The following is a 22543-nucleotide window of genomic DNA, read 5'->3' on the forward strand; positions in this document are numbered from 1 at the left end:
CCCCACCCAGCTATCTTGCTCTCCAGCTTCCTGTCTTCTACCTGTTTCTTTACCTTTCTCCTCATCCAGCGTCCAAACAGCTGCAGCCAACGTGGTTGCTCATAAAGCATGAACGAGACTATGTTATCAATATTCCAAGTTGTGTCTTAAAACTGACCTCATATGCTCATAATCACATGCACCATCATGTTCTAGTGCTGCCCACTTTTTGCATTATGGGGTGCAAGTTTACCATTAGGAAACACACACAATCAATTAGAGTTCATAGAAAAGCTTTTAATAAAATTCCCTCAATTTCCTCTTATCATACAGTAGGTTGATCATACATGATTACACCATTGAAGACAATGAAAAAGGCACAGAAAAGAATCTAGAGCAGATGAATGGATTATTATTATTATTATTACTGGGTTCCGTTGTTTTTTCCTGAAAACGTCCTTCCTGATTCTCACGGCATGCCCAAAAGGTCACCCTAGTTCACTATTGGCCACTTTTTTCAATTTAGGAAGTGCATCCATAAGTTTCATGGAAGGTGATTTTAAAGCAATAGTACACAGATATTGCCATTATGTGCATTTTGGCACCCCCCACAGTTTCAACGCTGTTGTACATACCAGCAATTTCTCAAACAATTTTTTAAGCGTAATGCAGGTGCTGACTGTAAGTAAAAACACTCATTACAGCATAACAAATGTATGTGTTGAAAACTTGTATGTTGACGTAAACGTGTACTTAACGCTGTAATCCTACACTCTCACTAAAATTACATAGTGCAGAAACAGGTGGGGGGGGGGACAGAGACAATATTCACCCTGTTACAAGACACTGTACCATCAACATGATTATTGTTATTTTGAGGTCAAAAAGTTACATAATGTTGCTTTAAAGAGATGTCAGACATTCACTGTGTAACAAAAAGGAAAAGTCCCCTGATCATGTTAATACAGTTAGGAAGTCAATGATTCTATTGCTTGGACGAACTGTATGGACGGTAATTTGTTATAAATCGTCTTAAAGTGCTTAGAGGTGTACTTGAGACAGTCTGTGATTAGAAAGAAAATATAAAAGGCATTTTGTACAATTTCACCTAAATACACACAAGGTGCGATCTCTTATTTATAGTCAGTATTTTCTGTACATACCTGTGTGTTTGTGTGTGTGGGTACCCTCCTGAAGGCCTAGTGTCATCAGTCCCTCTCAGTATATGACAGGCACGTTCAAACAATAAGACAGTTGATGGCTTTGCTCTAAATTACACAATGGTGTTTCCCCTCCATTCAGCCACCGTACAACAAAAGATAAAACATGTACTTGGCATCAAAACATCACAGTCTTGGCACCCAGCCTTGGCAACACATTTCATTTACAAGATACAAAAGTTCTTGATGGCCTCTGTGTGCAGGAAAAGTCTCGTTTCCCCTCCTGTGTACCTCATTAGAGGTCCAAAATAAGGCACTCAGGATTAAAAATGGAGCAATCATGGCAATGTGTTTGTCAGCAGCAGCAGCAGCAGCAGCAGCTGAGATGGGCTGATTCTTGCTGAACAGCATCGGTGCTGTGTCTCCTAAAAGGAGTGAAATAAAAGTTTCATTGACTTTATGTAATACATTCAACCTTTATCACATCATGTGTTGAATAGGTTTCACTGCAAGTACTCTACACTCACACGAGAGCATTCCTTTTTAGCATGGGCAGCCCAAGTGGCACTCAAATCCACAACCCTGTTATATAGACATATCTGTTACACTTAGTAATGTGTAAGGTTATACCAAAATAAAGCTGCAAGCTAAAAAAGTTGGAAGCAAAGTCACCTTCATTCAGGTGCAATGAAGATGTTTTTACTTTCTGCACAGTTTTGATCTTGATAAGAGACATTTTTGAGGAGTTTTGTCCCACTTCCTGTTTCTGTCTCTTCTATCAGTCACCATTCAGTAACATGAGTCTTCCTGACAGCCCTGCTAGACAGTTAAGCTTTTCCAAAACCTATTCAGCTGCATTGCATATAAGTCACAGGAAAATGAGCCTTTTAATGCCATCACTCCTGCAGCAATTGAAGGTGTAAGGCAAATGTCACAAGCAATGCACAGGCTATGATAGCTCTTCTCTGTAGAACTGTGCTTAAAAATATAAAAGATTCTTTAATATATTTTATGCAAATTCTTAATAGAGACAAGCAAAATGGAAAAGCAAAACTCTGTGTCCTTATTTTTAATATTTAATGTTTAATGAATAAAAGAGAAAAAGGAAAACGAAAGTTGTTGATCCGAGAAATAGTTCCTAAAAACATTATATGATATGTGAGTGGAAACAAAAAATTGAGGAAGAAAGAAAATCTACGGTAACAACAGGAGCTTCACCCCTAATCATAAATATAAATCTATCATAAAGAAACATAAGAACTCTCTTTTTTTAAATCAAGTTTAGTGAAAATTCATAATTGATCTTTGAGTTGTTTTTATTTCGGGGATATGCACATAAAGTGCCTAAGCTTAAAAGGTTTACAAGACACCAAAGGTACAGTTGCAGCAGCATACATTTAATTCTATTCAATCTTAAACAAGATATTCTGCTTTCTCTGGCAGTTTTTCCTCAATCTCAACATCAACAGAGAATTGCTCTTTACACATGAAAAATGTTTCCTGAATATCACTAAGTAATCTGTTCTGCAAACTGAATGACAAACCGTTCAAATAGAAGAAGGATTTCAACTCACTGGCTCATTACGGAGATAAAAAAAAGGCCTTTGGTATTTTAATTATCACCTCATCCATGTCACTCACCTGTCTTCAGCTAAGCCTCACTGTCATATTGACTCAGACGCTTCTTAGACTTCAGTTCTTTCAGCCAAGCGGGAGAGGAGACAGCACTGAACGACACATAGATTCACAGTTCAGAGGAGTGTCATATTTAAAATGCAGTATTTGTCTCACCATTACTATAGTTCTCATGTTCTTTTGAGGGGAGCTGTTCTGCAATGTTCTTACCCTCCATCCTTGCCACCTATGGGTGGCAGCACAAGTGCAGCTCCTGCAAGATGAGCAGGAGGACGGGGAGAGCGGGACAACTGTGAGGGAGACGGTGCTACTTCCTCATTTCGACTTTCCTTCTCCTCTTTTTGCTTCCTTTCCTCTGGTTCCTCTCCTCCTCCGGTCCCTCCTCCACCTGTTCTCCTTTTTATCTGAGCCTGAGGAAGCACGTTAAGTACATTTTATTTGATTTGAATGCCACCCATTTCTTTCAAGTAATAAATTATAGAAACTGGAACTCTGAGAGCACTTACAATTAAGGCTGAAGGGTTCAAACCAGGAAAAATGGGGACTCTCTGGTAGGTGGGAGGAGGAGGAGAACAGACTACTTTCCGTTTTGGCTGGTCCTCCTCAGAGTCTGAATCCTTTTGCTTGGATAACGCCTCCTTTTCTTCTTCGAACAAAGAGTTAAACATGATCAGTAATCAGAACATGCAGCAGATCAACATTTACAGACAGTGTTTGATGGAGACGTGTAGATTAAAAAACACAGATGCAGTCCTTACCTGTGGAGTCACAAGACCTCCAATCTGGGCTTTTCTTCTGAGACGAACCTGAACGGAGTGAGCGTGATGGCCGTGATCGACCTAGCCTCTTACTAAGATCTGCCTTCGATCTCTGTGCGCTGGTATCGAGGAGAGGAGCAGAGCTCTGCAGACAGAAACACACATTTTAAATAGAAGAGCGTCACATTACACACGGATATACATGTGCAGAGGAGCATATTTTACCAGGAAGCTATGAAAAATACAACCAAACTACATTTAATGTAGTAATGTTTGTGGTCAATGATACAGAAGTGACCTGTCCCTATTCACAATAGTAGGAGGATTAGAAAGAAAGCATGGCTTACCTCAGGGAATGGAGCTGGTTCAGCTTCTTTGAGAAAATCAGCGGTATCGCCGTCTTCAGTGGAGACTTCAGTGTCTTGGTCAGGGAAGGGCTTTGGACTGAAGAGAGAGACAGAAATTTTTAATCATCTGTAAACACTAACTGAAAATGAGAATGAAAAAATTGTGTTTAGATGTTTTTTTATTTCTTTTTTTAATCCAATCTCACAAAGCTCCACTCTGGGTACTGTATTGTGCTTTATTAACCACAAGGGGGCACAGGAAGCTTCACTCAGTAATTGATATCACAGTTTAGTGTGGAGCTTCACCTTGTTAATACAGTCAGATTGTCTTTGTTTAAAACACACAAATTGCAAGTCGCATGTCTGGTTTGGTTGGATTTAAAATTTTGTCTTTGCAAAGTCCAATTCACACTCGCAAAAAACTTGAAAAACAGCAAGCAACAACAATGGGTTACCATTAGTCGCACTAGATGGTCCACTGACACATAATAAGATAAGAGACAAAACTAAACCAGGCCCTCCAATCTGCACCTTCGGGCTACGTACTCTAAGACTGTATGTTAAATAGCTATAGGGCTTCAATTTGCAGGTGCACTCAGTTTGAATCAAATCACCTCAATGTGAAATGAAGCCGCACCTTTGAACCTGCTCAGTCCTGTAGGTCTCCATCAGTGTAGGTGGAGGAAATAACACCAACGGCAGTTGGCAGTAAATCTGCTCATTCATCATTCATGTATTCAGTTTAGTTGTTTGCTCATACATGTTCTAATGTCACATTCTAGGACAGGAGTGCCTATTTGTAAACTCGGAGCAGAGCCATCTACCCTGACTACATGATGGAGCAGCTGTCTGATGTCACACAACAGTAGCAGCCCCCATGGGGAGGGTGCAGGAAGTGTGTGTACTCAACAGTCTTGACATTAGGCTGGTGAGTGGAACATTAAGATATGTGTTCAGTTATAAAAGTGAGGTAAAATAAAATGTAAAATTATGTATTTTACCTCATGTATTGTTTTCCCTCCTATGTTCTGTTTATATGTGCAAGGAGGCTGCACTGATAAGTGCTTAGTTATGTGTATACTTGTCAAAGGAACATCAATCTGTCACGGTTCAGCAATGTTGTTATTTACTTTTGCCGTCATGCACCTGGGACACTCGGATTTTGGGAATTTCAACTGGGAAATTCCGACCACTGACTTTGACTGGAATGCAGCAATTTTCAGCTGTCATTTCAGGCCCCAACAATCCAACCTTTCCTGCTCGTCCTCTCCACTCACCTTTGAAATCCTAGCCAATTTTTAAATCGGGTTGCATCATGCACATATGGAGAATCTTTACATACGTGCTTCTCTCATATCTCAAAATGCATACACTGCAAGATTAGGAAATATTGGTGCATCCAAGGCTGGAGGATATCAACATTGTTGTGCCAGAGCAAGCATTGCATCACCGCATGTGATGGCAGTTGGAGACAAAAGTAAACAAATGGAGACTGGTGCAAAAACTTGTTGTAGTAATGTAATGAAAACAAAAGCAGAAAGCTACACAGTCTGTGTGACAAAATGTTTGAGGAGATGTGCTCAACAAGAATTGTCATTTCTTCAGCAAGAACTAGAGGTGAGATTTTAACTGTAGATTACACTCTATGCTTACATCAAAACAAAATGTGCTTTACTCTTTTCACTCTCACTCATTCTCTCCAACTTTATGTGTATGTGTGTGGACTTCGGGCTACTGTCAAGGCCTGTAACTATATTTTTGTTACCTGAGCTGTCCCTTTATTTTTCTTCATTTTCAAGGTGGAGGGCAGAAGTGGCAAATAGGTTTATAGCTGCATTGTATGGCGTAGCCTTCTAAAACTTGTTAGTTATTATTATTATATTATTATGTCATATCAAAAAGTTGTGATGAAACACAGAACTGTTGCTCCTGTTAATAGATTCATTTATATTGTTTATTATAGATAGTGTTTTATCAGTTTGGATGGATTTTGAGTTATCATCTGGGAGGAAAGCTTTAAACCAATCTGGCAATCCTGCTCTTGGCTCCTTTTGTCTTCAAACTGTGACAGTGAAACCTTTTTCCTACCTGTCAGTTTCAGGTGTCTCTTCACCGGCCTCATTCTGGTGGTCTGGCTCAGTGTCTATCAAAGCATCAGTATCTTTGTCTTCACCGTTTGTGGAGTAGCTGTTAACTGGGGCCTGAGAGACAGAAGGACAGATAATAAATTCAATAGGGAACTGAACAGGAAAACATAAAGGAAACATTTGAAATTGTGGATCACAATTTGCTGAAACCAACCCAGATTTCATACTGAGCATGTGCAGAAATATCCACTCATCCCACTCTACTTATCTCTTTGTTTGCATAACTGTTTCATCACCGGATATCAATATAATGTAAATGTTCTTTTGATCCTTAAATCCGCACACTAGAACTTTAAATTGTGGCTCTGAAGCAGTGAGAAAACGGACCGTGTGCTGAGCCAGGATCACTAACTACAGAGGAAGAGAGGACTGAGGACCAGCCAAGCATGCATCTTTTAATGAGCCGGTCACAGAGGCTGAGCTGTCCTCAATAAACACCATGAGCATGTGTATGCACGCACACACGCTGGCTTATACCCCTATATGCCTACACACCGACACACCAAACACGCTCATGCTGTCACGCCCACATGCTGGAATGCATGGTTGCACACACCCACATGCACACATACACACACACACACACACACACACACACACACACACAGGTTGCACACAAAAGCAGGGCACTTCCTCACAAACATTCCTTTAAGCTCACTTGTCTCGGGGCACATCCCAATGTTGTGTTTGCTGATATTGTCACCTGGATACAAAACAACGCTTGAGTAAACACCCCTGGCGTCCGTAGGATTCCACAAACATTTCATCTCGCAAGTCCATTTATTACTCAGGACTCAGCTTCATTTGCACAATGCCTGTTATCTGGCCACATCACAGCAGGAATGAATAGGCTTCTAGTGATTTTCCTACAACCACAGCCTGTTTAGCTGCAGAGAAAAACAGAGTCTGCTCTGGCTGAGTCACCGTCAACAGGTTCCAAATTCCCCAAAAAAGCTTCAAGTGACTTCAGACAGTAAATTCATTTCCTAATAATTTCCTTTTTGGCAGGAGTACCGTAAGAAAACGGTCAAGTGTATCTCAGTGTCATTTTCAGATTTTAAAATAAAATGGGCAATCCATCCTAACCCTTTTCTTGTTCGTCTATTTTTCAGACATGCAAAAGATGACTACAATGCCACAAGGAAAATAATTACCAACTTAATTTCAAGATCCCTGGAATGAAACGAAAATTAAGTTATTATCTACGCACCCCATGCAGCTGCTCACCTAGACAACTGAAGCGGATGGGGAAACGTGACATTTGAATTCACTGGACGAGTTTCCTTTACAATGTCTTTTGACAAATTAAAACAAGTCCCCTGCTACTTCAGCTGTTGAGGAGAATGCTGCAATGTTGTTTTGCTGTGCAGCTCCAGAAATGTTTTGTGGACTACGAAAAATTAACCCGACTTTCAGCCTGAGGTGAGGAGTTTTTAGCCGAACTTTTAAAGCAGTAAAAATCGATTTTTGACCACTTGGATAACGCAGAGGACAACACTGACATCTTATCACCATATTAAGTGAATGTCGCAAACCTCTGCTATATGCACATCTTGCAGTCGTTAGAGAGCAACATCAGCATTCATTCACAATTCTGTTTTTGGATGGCTGACAAATTTAAGTTCATCATTTAGCTCTGTTCTTGCTTCCACCTACTTATTTGGCTTTTCAGCAACTAAATGCACAACTACGTTCACCAGCTAATGGTATATGTACAGCAACTGAAACTGGTGCAGAGATCTTTTGCAAAAAACATCTATCTGCTGTGGCAGGAAACAAAGTTGATGAGTGTGGGACTGAAGCAAAACAGTAAAGTTGAGCGTCTCACAACCAAAATAAAAAGCAGAAAGACGCTAAAATTTCTTGCAAAGCAGAGGAGAGCTGACAACTCCCTGTGAGTTTGTTTGGGTCTTACATGTTACATTACACATATTCCTCTGAGCCATTGTTCTAGAGGTGGGAGATCTGGCCAACAGCTAATATCATAATCTATTCAATGGCAATCATCATTCACAATCTGCTATCATTTTTTTAAATTTGAGAATGCCCTATAGACAATAATCAGACTTGAAATATCCTATGAACTTTTCCATGTGCACCATTATAACACAAAATGGCCTTTCAGCTCTTTTTGTCACGTGAAGCACTCGTTCACTAATCACAGCCATCAAGTTGGCTACATCACTCTATTGGTATGTTCATGCAACACAGATCTGCTCTTCTGCAATCCCTACGATTCCTGAAAAACTGATTGTGGACGCCTTTAAATCCCAAATCTAAAATCATCGTATCATCATCAACGTCACCTGTCCTAAAATGTTGATGTAAAAATGTATGTTAGTGCAGCTTTAATCTACATGTGCACAGACAGATTCAGAGTTACAAACATAGAAACTCTATTGAGGCATACTATTAGATTCCTCGTTCTACAAGTAATAACTAAACATTTAGGAATGCTGTACAACTAGAAATTCAACAATAACCTCTATGAGTCAAGACATAAGAACCAGATATTATTAGATATTGAAACCCACACACGAAAACTAACTGCAATAAACCTGTGTGTGTGTGTGTGTGTGTGTGTGTGTGTGTGTGTGAGCGTACCAGTACAGTTTGCTCGGGAGGTTGGAGGGTGTGCAAGTCAAAACAGAGTCTGCTTTATTATAGTTTACCTGCATCACATTTTTGTCGCGGCCGATGGAATGTGTAAGAGAGCTTGTTTACGGTGTGGTGGAGGGGATAACATCCTAAAGATGCCACGGGAACCAATAACTCAGACTGTAATCTAGAATAATGTCAACAAAACACAACCTCTAATAAAGGGAAGTGATGGATCATCAAATTATACATGGAAACAGCAAGCAGGGCCTGTGTGTCTTGTGTGCACACACACACACCAATATATACACAGACACACACACTCACATGCAGGCAGCAGCTGCAGTTAACACCTCAAAACTACAGAGACAGACTGCAGCGTGCATATGTCTCAACAATGTAATGCAATTTGTTCTATCTCCAAAGCAGGTAATGATAAGATACACAGCTACAGATTAAAATAACAGAATCTGAAATATGTATCTGCATCGTGCTGTTTCAAGAGTATACTTCCTGTAGAACAAAGGGCAGACACAGATACAGAGGACAGGGACATAAGCAGCCATATTGGGGTAAACCCTGTCTTACTGTGTCACACTTTGTTATAGCCCTCTGCTTTATCTCTGACACACACCACTGACACGGAGGGAAAGGGCATGAGTGTGCACTGATAAAACACTACATTTGGACAACTTTATCAGATAACTGTGTCCTTCCTGAAACAGAATGCCGATGCTGGCTGCACTCCCTTTTTTCACATTTGCATGTTATCTACATGGGTGTGGAAATTTTGGACTAGGGAATGAGTTACTTGGGTTACATGGAGCTTTGTTGCAAACTGTAAAAAGCAGCTAAACCCTTAGGTAGCTCTAAAAGCTGCTATATTCATTTATAATTGCACCAATGAGCTAGCCTAACCTTTTAAAGGCCCTGCATGTGAAATATAAAAGTCATTAAAAAACTCTATTCAGGAAAGGTGACCTGGATGTCATAAACTTAGAGCATTCATTAGCATCTTCTGGGTTACAATCAGCTCTTACAGAGCAGCTTTGACTTGCTCTCCTCTGCACAGTCTGCCGACTCCTGTTGGAGAAGCGACGCAGGGATCTCCTGCTACGGCTGGCGAAGCTCCGCAACGGTGACATGGCTCTCTGGAATCTTCCTCCTCCATCTCCATCTCCAACTTCTTCCTCTTCCTCCTCCTGCTTCTCTTCCGCTGTGCCCCACACCATCTCCAGAGCCCCTTGCAAGGAGCGCCGCACGCTGCACACCCAGCCCGACACCTGTAGCTGGGCGGCTGACAGCTTTCCTCCAAAGTATTGCATGGTTGAAAAGTTCACACAGCTAGTCCCCTATAGGAAGCTGAGGTTCAGCTTTATTAGAGATGAAGGGATTTCGTGGGTGAGTCAGAGAGCTGTGTCTGTGACCTCGCTTTCAGGAGGCAGAAAGCATACAAAGTATCTTCCGTAAATGGGTTTCTGACGTCATACAAAACCAGATATAGTCCATCTTTCATTTGAGCAGGATCCATTCTCTCTCTCCATATTCTTATGGTTCAGGTCACACAAGCTTCCTGGAACAGCTTGTTATTTGCTTTCAGTAAAGAAGTAAATAGTCTGACCAGCCATGTGTTTGCACTGCGACAACACTGTTCCACTGCAGCACTCACTATGATGGATGTGACATCCTACACGGCAGCGTCACGAAGAAAGACTTTCCCCTCATCCCTTCATCATCCAATTAAAAGACACTGACCAAAACCAAAAAGTTCAAAAAAAGAGGAAAAAACAACAAAGAAGCGTTTTGTCCTGCACACAACAATTCTAACGATTACCTCTTCTCATGTGCACCCTCTGTCTTTCTTTTGCTGAGACTTGTTCTGCAGCGGTCAAGCCTCCTGTTTGCTTGTGCACCTATATTCCCGCTCGCATCGCGACTCCATTTTCCATTCAGGGACGAAAAAAAAAGGGAAAAGAAGCGTGGGAAATATGTGCCACAAACATCCAAAGCCAGGTACATGGAGGTAGATCACTCCTTTATCTCCTCCCGACCTGAGTGATTTCAGTCAAACGTCAAAACAAAGCAGAGGTCTGTGCTCGGATGTGGAAAATCCCAGCGGGAGGGAAGGTGCGGCAGGCTGGGCCAAGGTGCTTTCTGTACCTCCCTCCGCTGCTCTCTTCCCGTAGGTAAATGCAGGTGACTGAATGAAGCAGGTCTTTGTGAGAGAAGCAGAGCAGAAAACAGGAAGAGTTTGGGGGAAAGTTGAGAGAAAGTTTGAGCAACAGGGAGCACTGGATGACTGAAAGAATGGACAACTTTCTTTTCTGTGCTGTAGCCCATCCTTCTTTTGTGTGTATGTGTGCCACAAAGTGTGTGTGCATGTTTGTGTGTGTAGGGGGGTGATGGGCTCTCTCAAAACGGGGTGGAGAGACTGAGTAGAGAGACAGAGACAGATAGAGGGGCACCATGTATGGTCATTCTGACACGCTGCCCTGTTGACCAGATCCAAAAGTGGACATGATGACCACATAGCACCTAAGATCCACCCGTCCATCTGTCTGTCTGTCTTTGAGTCAACAGCCTGAATGATGGTAGCACGGTTGGCTGCACAGCTTGTGTTTGCCCAGTAAACATTTTCCTCATTCTGCTCTGTTAGAAATAAAAGCTTTTATTCTGACACACAATCGTGTGTTTGCTGTTCAGGTTTTCTTGCAGCATAGAAAGGGTGCATGCTATTTATCAAACTATACGTTTTGGTGTTTTTCTGGAGATATTAAAACAGTGCAAGGTGCTCTACATGAGATAAACTTGAGGCAGAATAAGGAAGTGCAGTTTTTAAGAGCAGCAGCGCCTCTCAGTGGCCAAAACAGAGCTGTACTCACATGATCCTGACCAGCAGGGCTTCAATACCCGAGACCTTACAGCAGCGACGTATACGGTTCCAGTACAGTGGTTCAATGGTTTTGTTGTTGGGTTGGTTTGTTTGCAGAAGCAAGCAGACGGCAAACAGAAACACAGTTTTGCAAAGACGCACACAGAGATTCACAAAGTTCAAGGCTCCAGAGTTCAGTGTTTTTAAGTCTGCAAAAATGTTGCATGTTCAAACAGGTGCTGACCCGATGTGTCTCGACTGGCACTGTGCTTTCAGCTGTTCATCAATTACTCACTCTCTGCTTAGAATTGTTTGTTTTTGCTGCCTTGTCTCTTTTCAAAATAAAATGTGAGGACATTTCCCCGTCCTTCTCAGTTCTTATTTAAACTATATGCAGTTAAAATTGTGTGTAGGCTTTTTAAAAAAAGTGTTGCTTGGCTGTAATCTTTATCGTATGTTACCTACAATATGACAAGGCTAACACTGCTAAGGTGACTTTCCCAGTAGTATTAGCTGACTATTACACTCCCAGCTGATTAGGACTAGTTCTTGCAGGGAGGACAGTGATGACGTTTATTTGTGGGTCCACCCATGAGTTTGTTCTCACACGGTTGACTGCAGCTGTACTACACCTTAAATGGGCCTTTGAATGTGAATCAACTGAAGCAAAAAATAAACTTTGTGTGGGAAGCAGCGCTAATAAGTTAACACATCCAGCTTCTTGTGTGAAATGCAGACTCACATCTTTACAGACTTTACAGAAGAATATTTTCTCCACTAATGAAAGAAGCCTTGAGCTGCTGGCCATTTCTTAACAGCTAAGTTTTTATGTTAATAAATTGTCTAAATACTTTGACCAAATGAAAAAAATACAATTAAATTAGAAGCCAACACAATGCAAATGGTTTAAGCCAAAAAATATATAAAAACATATATTTATTTCTTCTTATATGTATATATATTGTGTATATACATATATATATATAACGTTATAAAGGGGATATAAACAAACAAGCCTAATCTGATGATTTAATTAAATAGTTTGAGATTTTGAGAATTATACTTATTCTCTGTGAAGCTGCTGGCGGCAAACAGCCAGATTGGAACTTTCAAAATTAGATTTGATACACTAATAAGCAAGTGTTGGAGGCAGGCTGATTTTTTTTACCCTTTTCTACTATAGTCATGCTAGCTGTTCCACCCTTTCTGGCATTATGCTAAGCTAAATCAACTAGCTGCTGGTTCCAGCAAGACACGAGTGTAGTATCACTTTCCTCGTCTAACTCTCAACAAGAAACCAAATATGTGCAAACTATACTGGAAAGCACCTGACAAAACAACGTACATCATCACACACTGATGCAGACATCAGATACGAATCCAAGTATTACACTTGGCTTAACCACAGACCGGGCTTCAAACATTCAAAACAAAACCCCTTACAAATCATCACCATATTCCATCTGTGGGAGCTTGGTCTTAAATCTGAACTGCTCTATACAAAAACGCTAGAAACTCAACATCTGGTGTATTCAATGCTGCTTTCATTAGTTCAGTAAATTGTGGCCACGGCAGCTAACTATCCGAGTGGTAAACTGTAGTGATGGGAGAGGCCCAACTTATTTCATGATCCCACCAAAAATGCATCTAAAACATAGAGAGGGAGGAGCCCTCACAGAGGTGCCAATCGCTGCAAAACCACAGAGCACACAAAGACTCACCCATAGCCTCTGCAGATAATCCATCCAAGAGGTCCATGAGAAATAATCCACCAATCCTTCATATGTCCATGCCATGTTGTAATCTTTTAAATTATCTTTGACTTAATAAATGTTTTCTTTTTGCACAAATAAGAGCAAAGGGAAAGTGAAAGAGACAGTTGTGTGACGGCTGCACAGGAAGTCGGAACCTCACTTCCTGTTAGATTTCTTACTGTCCTAACCACACATATGTTCATACACCACCACATAGAGTTAATACCGTTTGATGTACTGTTAACGTGCAGAAAAAGCTCATGGACCTGGGAGTAAATTGAGTAAATTGACTGAAAGTACTGGACTAACCATACAATCTAAACATTTGTGCAACACGGACAACAAAGTCAATCTTAGCCCTCTCTCATCACTGACATAACTTCTTCAGGGGCGTTAATTTGAGAGCACACATTCACATCTCTGTCTTTTTTTGTCACACCTCCTAAGTCAACACTTTCTCTAACACTCTCTGCTCATGTTTTGTTTTATTCTAAGAAATAAGCTCGCCCTGTGAGAAGAGGCGGAAACAAGTAGCGCTACATGGCTAGTAGATGTAGATTATCGGGCAATGCTTGTTTCACTGCTCAGTGTCACACCTAGACACACACACACACAGACACACAAGTTCTTAATCCATGACTGAATCAGGCTGAAGCAAGTATAACAAGATTTTTTTCCTAGTGCTACAGGAAAGACAATGTGTTGGTGCAGGTGAGGTGTGTGTGGCTGTCAGGCTGATATGATTCAATGGAGGAAAAAAAACACATTTACATGTACACTCCTGTCTCTGTTCTAAACCTCGCCCTTATTCAACAATTAACCCTTTCATATAAATGTGCTGGTGTTGCACTAAAGCTTCAACTAAAAAAACGTTCCAGCTTCTTATATGTAAGGATTTGCTGATTTCCTTTGTATTTCATGATGAATACATGAAGAGTTTGGGGTTTTGGGCAGTTGGTTGGACAAAGCAGCAATTTAAAGACATCACTTTGGGCGTTTTATAGAGTAAATGACTAATCGCTTAGTTATGAACTTAATCATTAGTTGCCACCCTAGTGTCCGAAACAAAAAAAACCTCAACAAATCAAGGTGCATTTACCTCCTTGTCATCTTCTCTGACTTCATCTCTCTGTGTCTCCTCCTCTGTCTCCCTCTCCTTCTCCTCTTCATCCACCTCCGTGGAGATGAGCTGCTCCTCCTCTGGCCACTGCTCCTCCTCTGGCCTCTGCTCCTCCTCTGGCCTCTGCTCCTCCGCCTCTTCCTCCAGACTTTCCTTGGCGACAAAAGGCTCTGGGCTGGCAGGTCTTTCCACCAGCTCTGGCACTTTATTTTCTAGAGGGCTCACATCCAGGGGCACCAGCGGTTCTACTTCCTCTTCATCCACAGTGTCAGCAGCCCGACTGTGGACGACAGCGCTGGTGTCTGCTTTCGGCTTTGAGCCCCATCTCCTTGGCTTGACTGAAAAATCATCAAAATCCACCTCGATCACAGGCTTTCTGACGGAGAAGTCATCGTAAGCAACTTCCATCTGACTCTGTGTGGGTTTGGAAGTGATTTCTGAGGGGGGAAGAGGTGATTGTGGCACATCTTCTGAGTCAAATCTGATTACATTTGGCTCTGTCTTGCCCACCGCACTCCCTCCTTCCACGTTGGTCGTCCCATCCCTTCTTCTCTCTTCCTCCATCCTCAGCTTTTTTTCCAGATCTTGCACTCGCTTTCTTTCCAGTTCCAGTTTTCTTTCCAGCTCCTGCACTCTTTCTGTCTCCATCTGTCTCCTCCTCTCCTCTTCCCTTCTTTCCTCCTCTCTCTGTCTCTCCAATTCTATTTGCCTCAATCTCTCCATCTCCTCTTCTTTTTCTTGCTGCTCTTTGAGCCTCCTAAGCCTCTCTCTCTCCTCTGCCTCCTCCCTCAATCTTTCCTGCTCAATCTGTCTCCTCTCCTCTTCCTGTCTCTCCATTTCTCGTTGCCTCATTTTCTCCAACTCTTCTTCCCTTTCTTGCTGCTCTTTCAGCTTCCTTTGCTTCTCTCTCTCCTCTGCCTCCTCCCTCAATCTTTCTTGCTCCATCTGTCTCCTCCTCTCCTCTTCCTGTCTCTCCTCCTCTCTCTGTCTCTCCATTTCTCGTTGCCTCATCTTCTCCAACTCTTCTTCCTTTTCTTGCTGCTCTTTCAGCTTCCTTTGCCTCTCTATCTCTTCTGCCTCCTGCCTCAATCGTTCTTGCTCCACCTGTCTCCTCCTCTCCTCTTCCTTTCTCTCCTCCTCTCTCTGTCTCTCCATCTCTATTTGCCGCCTTCTCTCCATCTCCTCTTTTTCTTGCTGCTCTTTCAGCATCTTTTTCCTATCTCTCTCCTCCGCCTCCTCCCTCAACCTTTCTTGCTCCACCTGTCTCCTCCTCTCCTCTTCCCGTCTCTCCTCCTCTCTCTGTCTCTGAAGTTCTATTTGCTGCCTTCTCTCCATCTCCTCTTCCTTTTCTTGCTGCTCTTTCAGCTTCCTTTGCCTCTCTATCTCCTCCGCTTCCTGTCTTAATCTTTCTTTCTCCCTCTCCTCCTGTCTGAGTATCTCCTCTTTCTGTCTCGCCCTCTCCCTGTCCTCCTCTATCTTTCTCTGCCACCTCGACTCCAACTCTTTCTCTCTCTCCCTCTGCTCTTCTTCTCCCCCCAATCTCTCTGTCTTGTTCACCCACGCTTTTTCCCACTCCTCCTCTCTTTCTTTCTCTTTATTCATTTCCTCCTCTCTCAGTTTTCCCTCCAATCTGTGCTCATTGTGTTCGTCGACCGTTCTCTTGTCCTCCTCTCTCGGCCTCTGTCTTTCTCTTTCCTCCCTCAGTCTCTTCTCTTTCCTCTTCTCCTCCAATCTCTCACGCTCACTTTCCTCCTGCTTGTGTTTTAGGCTCTCCTCCTCCTGTTTTGCTCTCTCCCTTTCTTCTTCTCTCTGTCTCTGCAAAATCAGCTCCATCTGTCCTTCCCTCTCCATCTCCTCTTCTCTCAGCCTTTTCCTTTCCCTCTCCTCTTCCTTAAGCCTTTCTCGCTCATACTCCTCCTTCCTCTGTCTGTCCATTTCCTCTCCCTTCAGCCTCTCTCTTTCCTTTTTCTCTTCTTCCCTCTTCCTCGCCTTTGCTTTCTCCCTTTCTTCGTCTTCTTCCATCTGTTTGCGCTCCTCTTCTAACTTCAGTCTCGCCTGTTCAATCTCCTCTGCTCTTCTTTTTCTTTCAAATTCCAGGTGTTTCTGTCGTTCTGCCTCTTGCTGTTGCGCCTCATTGTCCTTCTTCTGCAGAGCTTCTATTCTTTTGAAGACAGGCACTGAAACAGGGATGTCCTCCTCGGCTTCAGCCTCCGAAGCTTCTTTTTCCTCGTCTTCACTGGAATCAGACGGTGAGCCCAGAATCAACGGAGGACCACCATCATCTCTCTCCACGACACCAAAGCGAACAGATCGGCGCTTGCCGTTGTTCCTCTTTAGGGGAGCACTTTCACTTACGGCTGCATCGTCATTATCCGTGGCAGTGTGGCTCTCAGATGGGCTGTGACTGCGTAGCTGGACATCACCCTCTGTTGATTTGTTCTGCATTTGCTCTCCTGATGTCTCTTTTGGAATTTCCGAAGACTTATTTTCAACAACGGCATCTTCAGGTGTTTCCACTAGGGCCTCTGTGGGTTTTTCAGCAGGGGCATCCTTTGAAAGAAGATCTCCTGCCTGACTGGAAGATGTCTCGGCTGCAGGAGATTCAACAGGTGGCATTTTGGGAATTTCCTCTGCTGCTCCTGGCAGTGCTGCTGTTGAAGGCGCCGCTGGCTCGAAGCTGTGGAGAGAAGAAAGTGCAAGTTTGATTTGATCACACCAGGTCACATTAAAGACATAGTTTTATGATTTTGGAAATATGCTAATTTGCTTTCTTGCCAAGAGTCAGATGAGAAGATCGATACCACTCTTTGGACAGTAGGCTAAATACGAAGCCTCAACCAGCAGCCGATTAGCTCAAGCCTGGAAAGGGGGAGGATTGCTAGCATGGCACCAGCAGAGACTCCAGACTTCACGTGCCAATTCTGAATTGTAAAGACTTTGAACAGGGCCATGAAAGCAGTTTCCCAATGTTTATGCTAATCTTAGCTTTTGACTAAACTAAGCTAATCCCCTGCTGTCTCTAGCTTCATATACTGTACACTGTACAAACATGAGACTTGTACTGATCTTCTCATCTAGCTTAGCTCATCTTAGAGAGTGAATTAGCTTATTACAAAAAGAGCTGTAACTAGTCAATTGATCAATCACTCAACTTTGATGATGAACTAGGTCTGTACGATAGTAAATGAAGAGTACTTTCGGTTTTGGAATGTTGGCTGAACATAAAAGCAATCTGAAGATGTAATTTTGGGCTCCTGAAATTTGACGGGCATTTGTACACTTGTGGTTCTACCTGGAAATTCAGGTTCTTTTGGATTTGGTTGCCAGGTTTTGAGAAATGCATTTCTACATTTAAATAATTAAAAAGAGAATGTCTTTGTCACTCTGGGAAATCTACAGCACACACTGTTAAAAGTTTGCTAAGGGACTATTTCTTCTGGACCAAGTTCCTATTAAAATTGTTGATTGGGCAATCTCACTTCAAACGTGAGGTTATTTTGTTTGCAACACAAACAAATTGTGGCCTGGTTCACACACTTATGTAAAATGTGTTATTTGGGGACATAAATCTGGCCTCAATCTTGATATTTCAAGCAGTGTTATTCATTACCACACACCACAACAAAAACAGTAAATAAGGAGACACAAAGGAAAAGAAGACAGTGCGGTTGACGCTCAAAAGTTCCTGCCAGCAGTTCTAAATTTGCATCCATCTCTCCATGATTGTTTCACAGAAACTGGCAGTGGAAGAAAGTGGAGAAATCTTCTTTGTTCAAAGGAAACTAAGACAAAGAAAGAAACATAAAGCGCCTATCCACTCTGCAGTGTGAATTCTCTATTGACAAATGGAGGGATTTAGCCAAGGAGTACTTCATATTTTATTAGGCAGAAGAGTTGACATTAAAAGCATCACGTGTGGTGGTGAAAAGACTTCTGATCACAAGAGATGAATCTGAAATCAAAGTATAACTCTTGCCAATCACAGGAAGGTAATATGTGCCATTGACCTTGAAATAATATTGCTTGACTGTACTTGCAAGAGAACATCTTTTCCCCTCCTTTTCATGTCATTACACATCACCAAAAACAAACAGAACGAGTGAAAAAAAGCTCACTCACCTCTTAGGGCTCTTAGGTTGGGGTATATCCTGAGGCTTCTTCTCAGTCTTTGGACCCACAGAGTTTATTTCAGTGGCCCAGTTCTTGATTCTCGCCTTCACCCCTCCTGTGCCGTTTATTAGTTCTGGCTCCTCTTTCTTTGTTGTGACCTCTGGCCTCGATGACGAGTCAAACAGACGACTGATTCTGCGTTTTATACTGCCTCCTCCGCCATAATCCTCTGGCAGTCCACCTTCATCACTCGTGCTGTTCGGTGTTGCCTGGTTCTGCTCTGGAACTGAAGGCTCTGCCTTGTTTGCATCATCTTTGGCGCTCGTTTTAGAGATGGTAATATTTGGTTGGGGGGGCAGAGATAAGCCACCTGACTCAAACTTCGAGGTGAGCTCAGCAGACAGGCGCTTCCTGGTGCTGTCCCGTCGATGAATTGGATTAGCTGTAGAGGAAACATCACTCACTAGTTCTTCAGGCTTTCGAGCAACAGATGTCTGAGTTTCATCCTCCTTCTTTTTTCCATCTTTCTGTTCTGAGTTAGGCACGCTACCTGTGGATGCTTTGTGGTTTGTTGGGATGTCATTTTCTTTCTTGATCAGCTCGGACTCGGCTGTCTTTTTGGGTGAAGTAGTTTGTTGGGCTGGATCTGATGTTTCCACACAGAAAACAGGTTCTCCTGCACTAGACTCAGGTTCTCCTGCACTCTTAGCTTCTCCTACACTAGACTCAAGTTTTTCCACACTAGACTCAGGTTCTCCTGCACTCTTAGGTTCTCCTACACTAGACTCAAGTTTTTCCACACTAGACTCAGGTTTTCCTGCACTAGGATCAAGAATTTCTTCTCCATGTGAACTTGCTTTGCTTTCCTTGGTTATTTTCGGTTGATCTTTGGTGAGCGCACTTACAGAGCCGGGTTTGGAATCAGAGGTTGTGGGTTTCTGAACAGGAGCGGGAAAAGTTGGTCTTGGGACGACTGGGGCGTCAGATTTTCCACTCTGCTGTGCTGTAGTCTTAGAGGTAACAGTGACAGTCTTTGGAGCCTGGATGGAGCGAATGGTGGTGTTCTTCTGTGGAGAGAAGGGCTTCGGAGTGAGCCGAGGTTTGGTGGCCAGAGCTGGCTTGGGTTTTGTGATGCCACCAGTCTGGGAGGCCTCAACGGAGCTCTCCATAACTGTGTCACTGAAAGAAAAGAGCAAGTATTTAGATGCAGCAAACCACATCTTACACTGAAAACACACTATCAGGAGACACAGCCAGCTGGTTAAGACATTCCTAAGAAGACCTAATAAGACTCTAAAATAAGAGCAGCACTGATATTATTTGGGGGAAATTCGGCTGCAAAAATGTATAACTGAAGTGCAACATCTTTTGTTTTGCATTGCTTTTTTCTTTGTATGTCATGTGAAACACAAGGAGGGAGCAGGAATTAGTGTGTGTGGGGGTGTGGGTGTGTGTGTTTGTGTGTGTGTGTGTGTGTGTGTGAGAGAGGGAGAGAAAGAGAAAGAGAGAGAATGGAGTGGAGAGCCAACGCAAGGCTCTCGTCATCACAACAACACTGGATGGGACAATTCAGCGCAGAGTCTCATCTACCTGTGTCTGCTCTCGCTCAGCAACTTTGCAAAACTATCGATTCATTTTTCTTAAGGAAAAGATCAATTCAGATAACGAGTCAGACCTACTCTCTCTGATAGGAAAGGCTCACAACACGATTCACTTGGCTGAAATACTGCAAAAAGGGGAAAGCCATGTATTGCGTGTACAGCGCTTGATGTGTGACTTTTTCATTTCATATAAAACAGTACAGTTATTTCTGTAAATTGTCGATTTGTTACCAAAGGATTTATCAGTAATGCAGTAAAAAAAAAAAAAAAAAAAAAGTAAACAAAAGGGCATATGGTGCATATTGATTTAGGAGGTGCTCCTAATTTCTGTGTTGGTTCTCCAGTTACAGTGGATAAGTTAGTTCGGAGCCCTGATCAGACTGGATTTCTGAGTGCGCATTGCTTCTGCAGGGCACAGAGGGAAAGGGAAACAACAGAAACTATGAAAATACTTCCTGCTTGGATCACTTCCATCTTCCCAAATAGTTTTCTTCCTGAATTAACTTATCAATCTACTTTAGAGTTTTAAGTTCAAAATGTCAGTTTATCCCTCAAGACCGACCTGTCACTGGAATATTTTTCCGCCTAAAGGATAACTGTATTGGTGGAAGAAGCCACTGAGGGATTGTCTTGATTTGAAGATGTCAGAAATTTGATTCAAAGTCAGTCCAAACAAAGGGAGAGAAATTGAACATATGATTGGTAAATACAACACGCACATACACCTACAGTTTCAGAACGAAAGTTTATATGCTGAAAAATAGTAAAGTCCTACTAAATGATAACATTAACAGGCATTAAGTGTGATTACACACTGTTATAACATGTGGTTTTGACAGTGGAAATAAAGGGAAGCGGTTTGGTCATCTTAAAACCTCTCTTCTTGTGAAACACCACTAAAGCCGGGATCAATACGGACAGATATGAAGACATGTTGTCAGAGACTGAGGCGGGCCAGATGAGTCATCACACACATCAGCAGTAAGGTCTGCAGGGAGTACACGATCCCACCAGATCTCTCTCTCTCAACCAAAACCTTTGAAACATAAACAAGCGTCTTCTACGTCAGTCACATGAGCACAACTGACGCTCACAAAAAAAAAAAAAAACCCACAGGCCAATTTTAAACAGCGTGTGATAAAAGGCGACAGTAACATTTCCAAATTTGTCACACTAAATATCACAGGCCATTGTGTGCAGCATTGTTTCATCTGGTTTGACCTGTAAGACTTTTGCACAAACCGGTAACTCCACGCCTCGCAGTTTCAGTGTGTCAGCAAAATGCTCAGTGTCACTCTCACACAATCAATCCACAGCTGGTTTCCACATAAACACTTCTGGATCCACTTAGGTATCCGTGCCTGTGATGTGTTTTGTAATCATCCTCCTGCAGAATTTGCTCAGACAGCACAACACCTCTGGGGGTGTGCATGATATTGTGTAATGGGATCCACAGCCATGTGTGCACCACCCAGTGATGTGCACCACCCGGTGATGTTCAGTAACGTGTCCTGTTTGTATCCCCTTCTCAAACAGTTGAATTCCTCAGAAACAAACACTGTCTGGCAGATAAAGCTGCAGCTGATTGATGGTGCCTGGCGCTTATTTAGGTCACATTAATAGACCGCTGGACCGAGTGGAAGTCATTCTGCAGAAGCAGCACCCAGCAAGAGGGATTTTTTTTTTTTTTTTTGGCTTCTTTATCTTTGTTTGCCTTTAGTGCCTGTTGCCCTGCCAAGGACAACAACTCACGGTGCCTTTCGCTTATATGTCCACCGTATTATTCATTGACTGCTCTGAGGGGGGTGCTTTGATAAGCTAACCACGTAGTTTTCTGAGCCAATAATCGCGAGGTAACGACATTAAACGGTGAAATATTGGTTATTTGTTTCAGTAGCTGGAAGTGTTTCGTTGGTGTGTTGTTAATAAGTCACTAATACACGCGTCAACGATGAACTCCCAGTCGTTGAACCAGCAGTGTGTCCTCTGCAGCTGGACAAAGGGAAGAAGTGAGATAAATGAACGCAACTTTAATTGAAGCTAGGCTGTCACTGAACGTCTCACACAGTAAAAGATACAAGTACGCGGATACTCGCGGTCGACACGTAACGTTACCAGGAATATTCACGTTACAGAAACAGTTAATAAACACGGTGCACCTGCTCTCAACATCAGCTTCATTCACTTTCCCACCGAGATATTCACGTTTCGTGAGCAGAATAAAGTTGTTGTTTTTTTATCTACCTTTTGTTCTTCACGCAGTCATACAGGTGGAGGAGGAGAGGAGAGGAAGGAAGCGGGAAGAAGTTACAAAAGAAAATTGTTCCTCAGTTTTTTTCGCGACCGTCTCGCCCGCTGAGCTGTTGTCACAGGGCTTTTTTCCTCCCAAGTCATTCACACCAGCGAGACGTCAGCCTGCTCCTACACTCATCAGACACTCCCTCCGGCCGCCTCAGGTCGAG

The 22543-nt window shown here is 42.6% G+C and overlaps 1 protein-coding gene across 2 annotated transcripts; it reads right to left on the bottom strand.

Annotated features, from left to right (window-relative positions):
- Nucleotides 1-255: 255 nt before the first annotated feature.
- tnks1bp1 (tankyrase 1 binding protein 1) lies at nt 256-22483 on the bottom strand. 2 transcript variants are annotated; one of them, XM_030421178.1, is made up of 10 exons: nt 22326-22483; nt 18490-19659; nt 14350-17047; nt 5968-6080; nt 3880-3976; nt 3533-3677; nt 3281-3417; nt 2985-3184; nt 2781-2866; nt 256-1564 (listed from the first exon to the last, which is right to left on the bottom strand). In XM_030421178.1, exons 2-9 carry the CDS (start codon nt 19647-19649, stop codon nt 2791-2793), a joined length of 4626 nt encoding a protein of 1541 aa, XP_030277038.1. In that variant the 5' UTR covers nt 19650-19659; nt 22326-22483; the 3' UTR covers nt 256-1564; nt 2781-2790. The 2 variants fall into 2 exon arrangements, with proteins under 2 accessions (XP_030277038.1, XP_030277037.1); XM_030421177.1 differs by having other exon boundaries at nt 3281-3420.
- Nucleotides 22484-22543: the final 60 nt, after the last annotated feature.

This window comes from Sparus aurata, chromosome 6 (assembly GCF_900880675.1).
Source record: "Sparus aurata chromosome 6, fSpaAur1.1, whole genome shotgun sequence".
NCBI classification, from domain to species: Eukaryota; Metazoa; Chordata; class Actinopteri; order Spariformes; family Sparidae; genus Sparus; species Sparus aurata.

Bases quoted from the DNA above. Each gene is read 5' to 3' on its own strand.
- tnks1bp1 (XM_030421177.1), bottom strand. From the start codon at position 19,649: ATGGAGAGCTCCGTTGAGGCCTCCCAGACTGGTGGCATCACAAAACCC. The intron at 3,678-3,879 runs GTAAGCCATGCT...TTCTGTCTGCAG, and splicing joins AACCAGCTCCATTCCCTGAG to AGCTCTGCTCCTCTCCTCGA. The intron at 3,185-3,280 runs GTAAGTGCTCTC...GTGCTTCCTCAG, and splicing joins TGAACCCTTCAGCCTTAATT to GCTCAGATAAAAAGGAGAAC.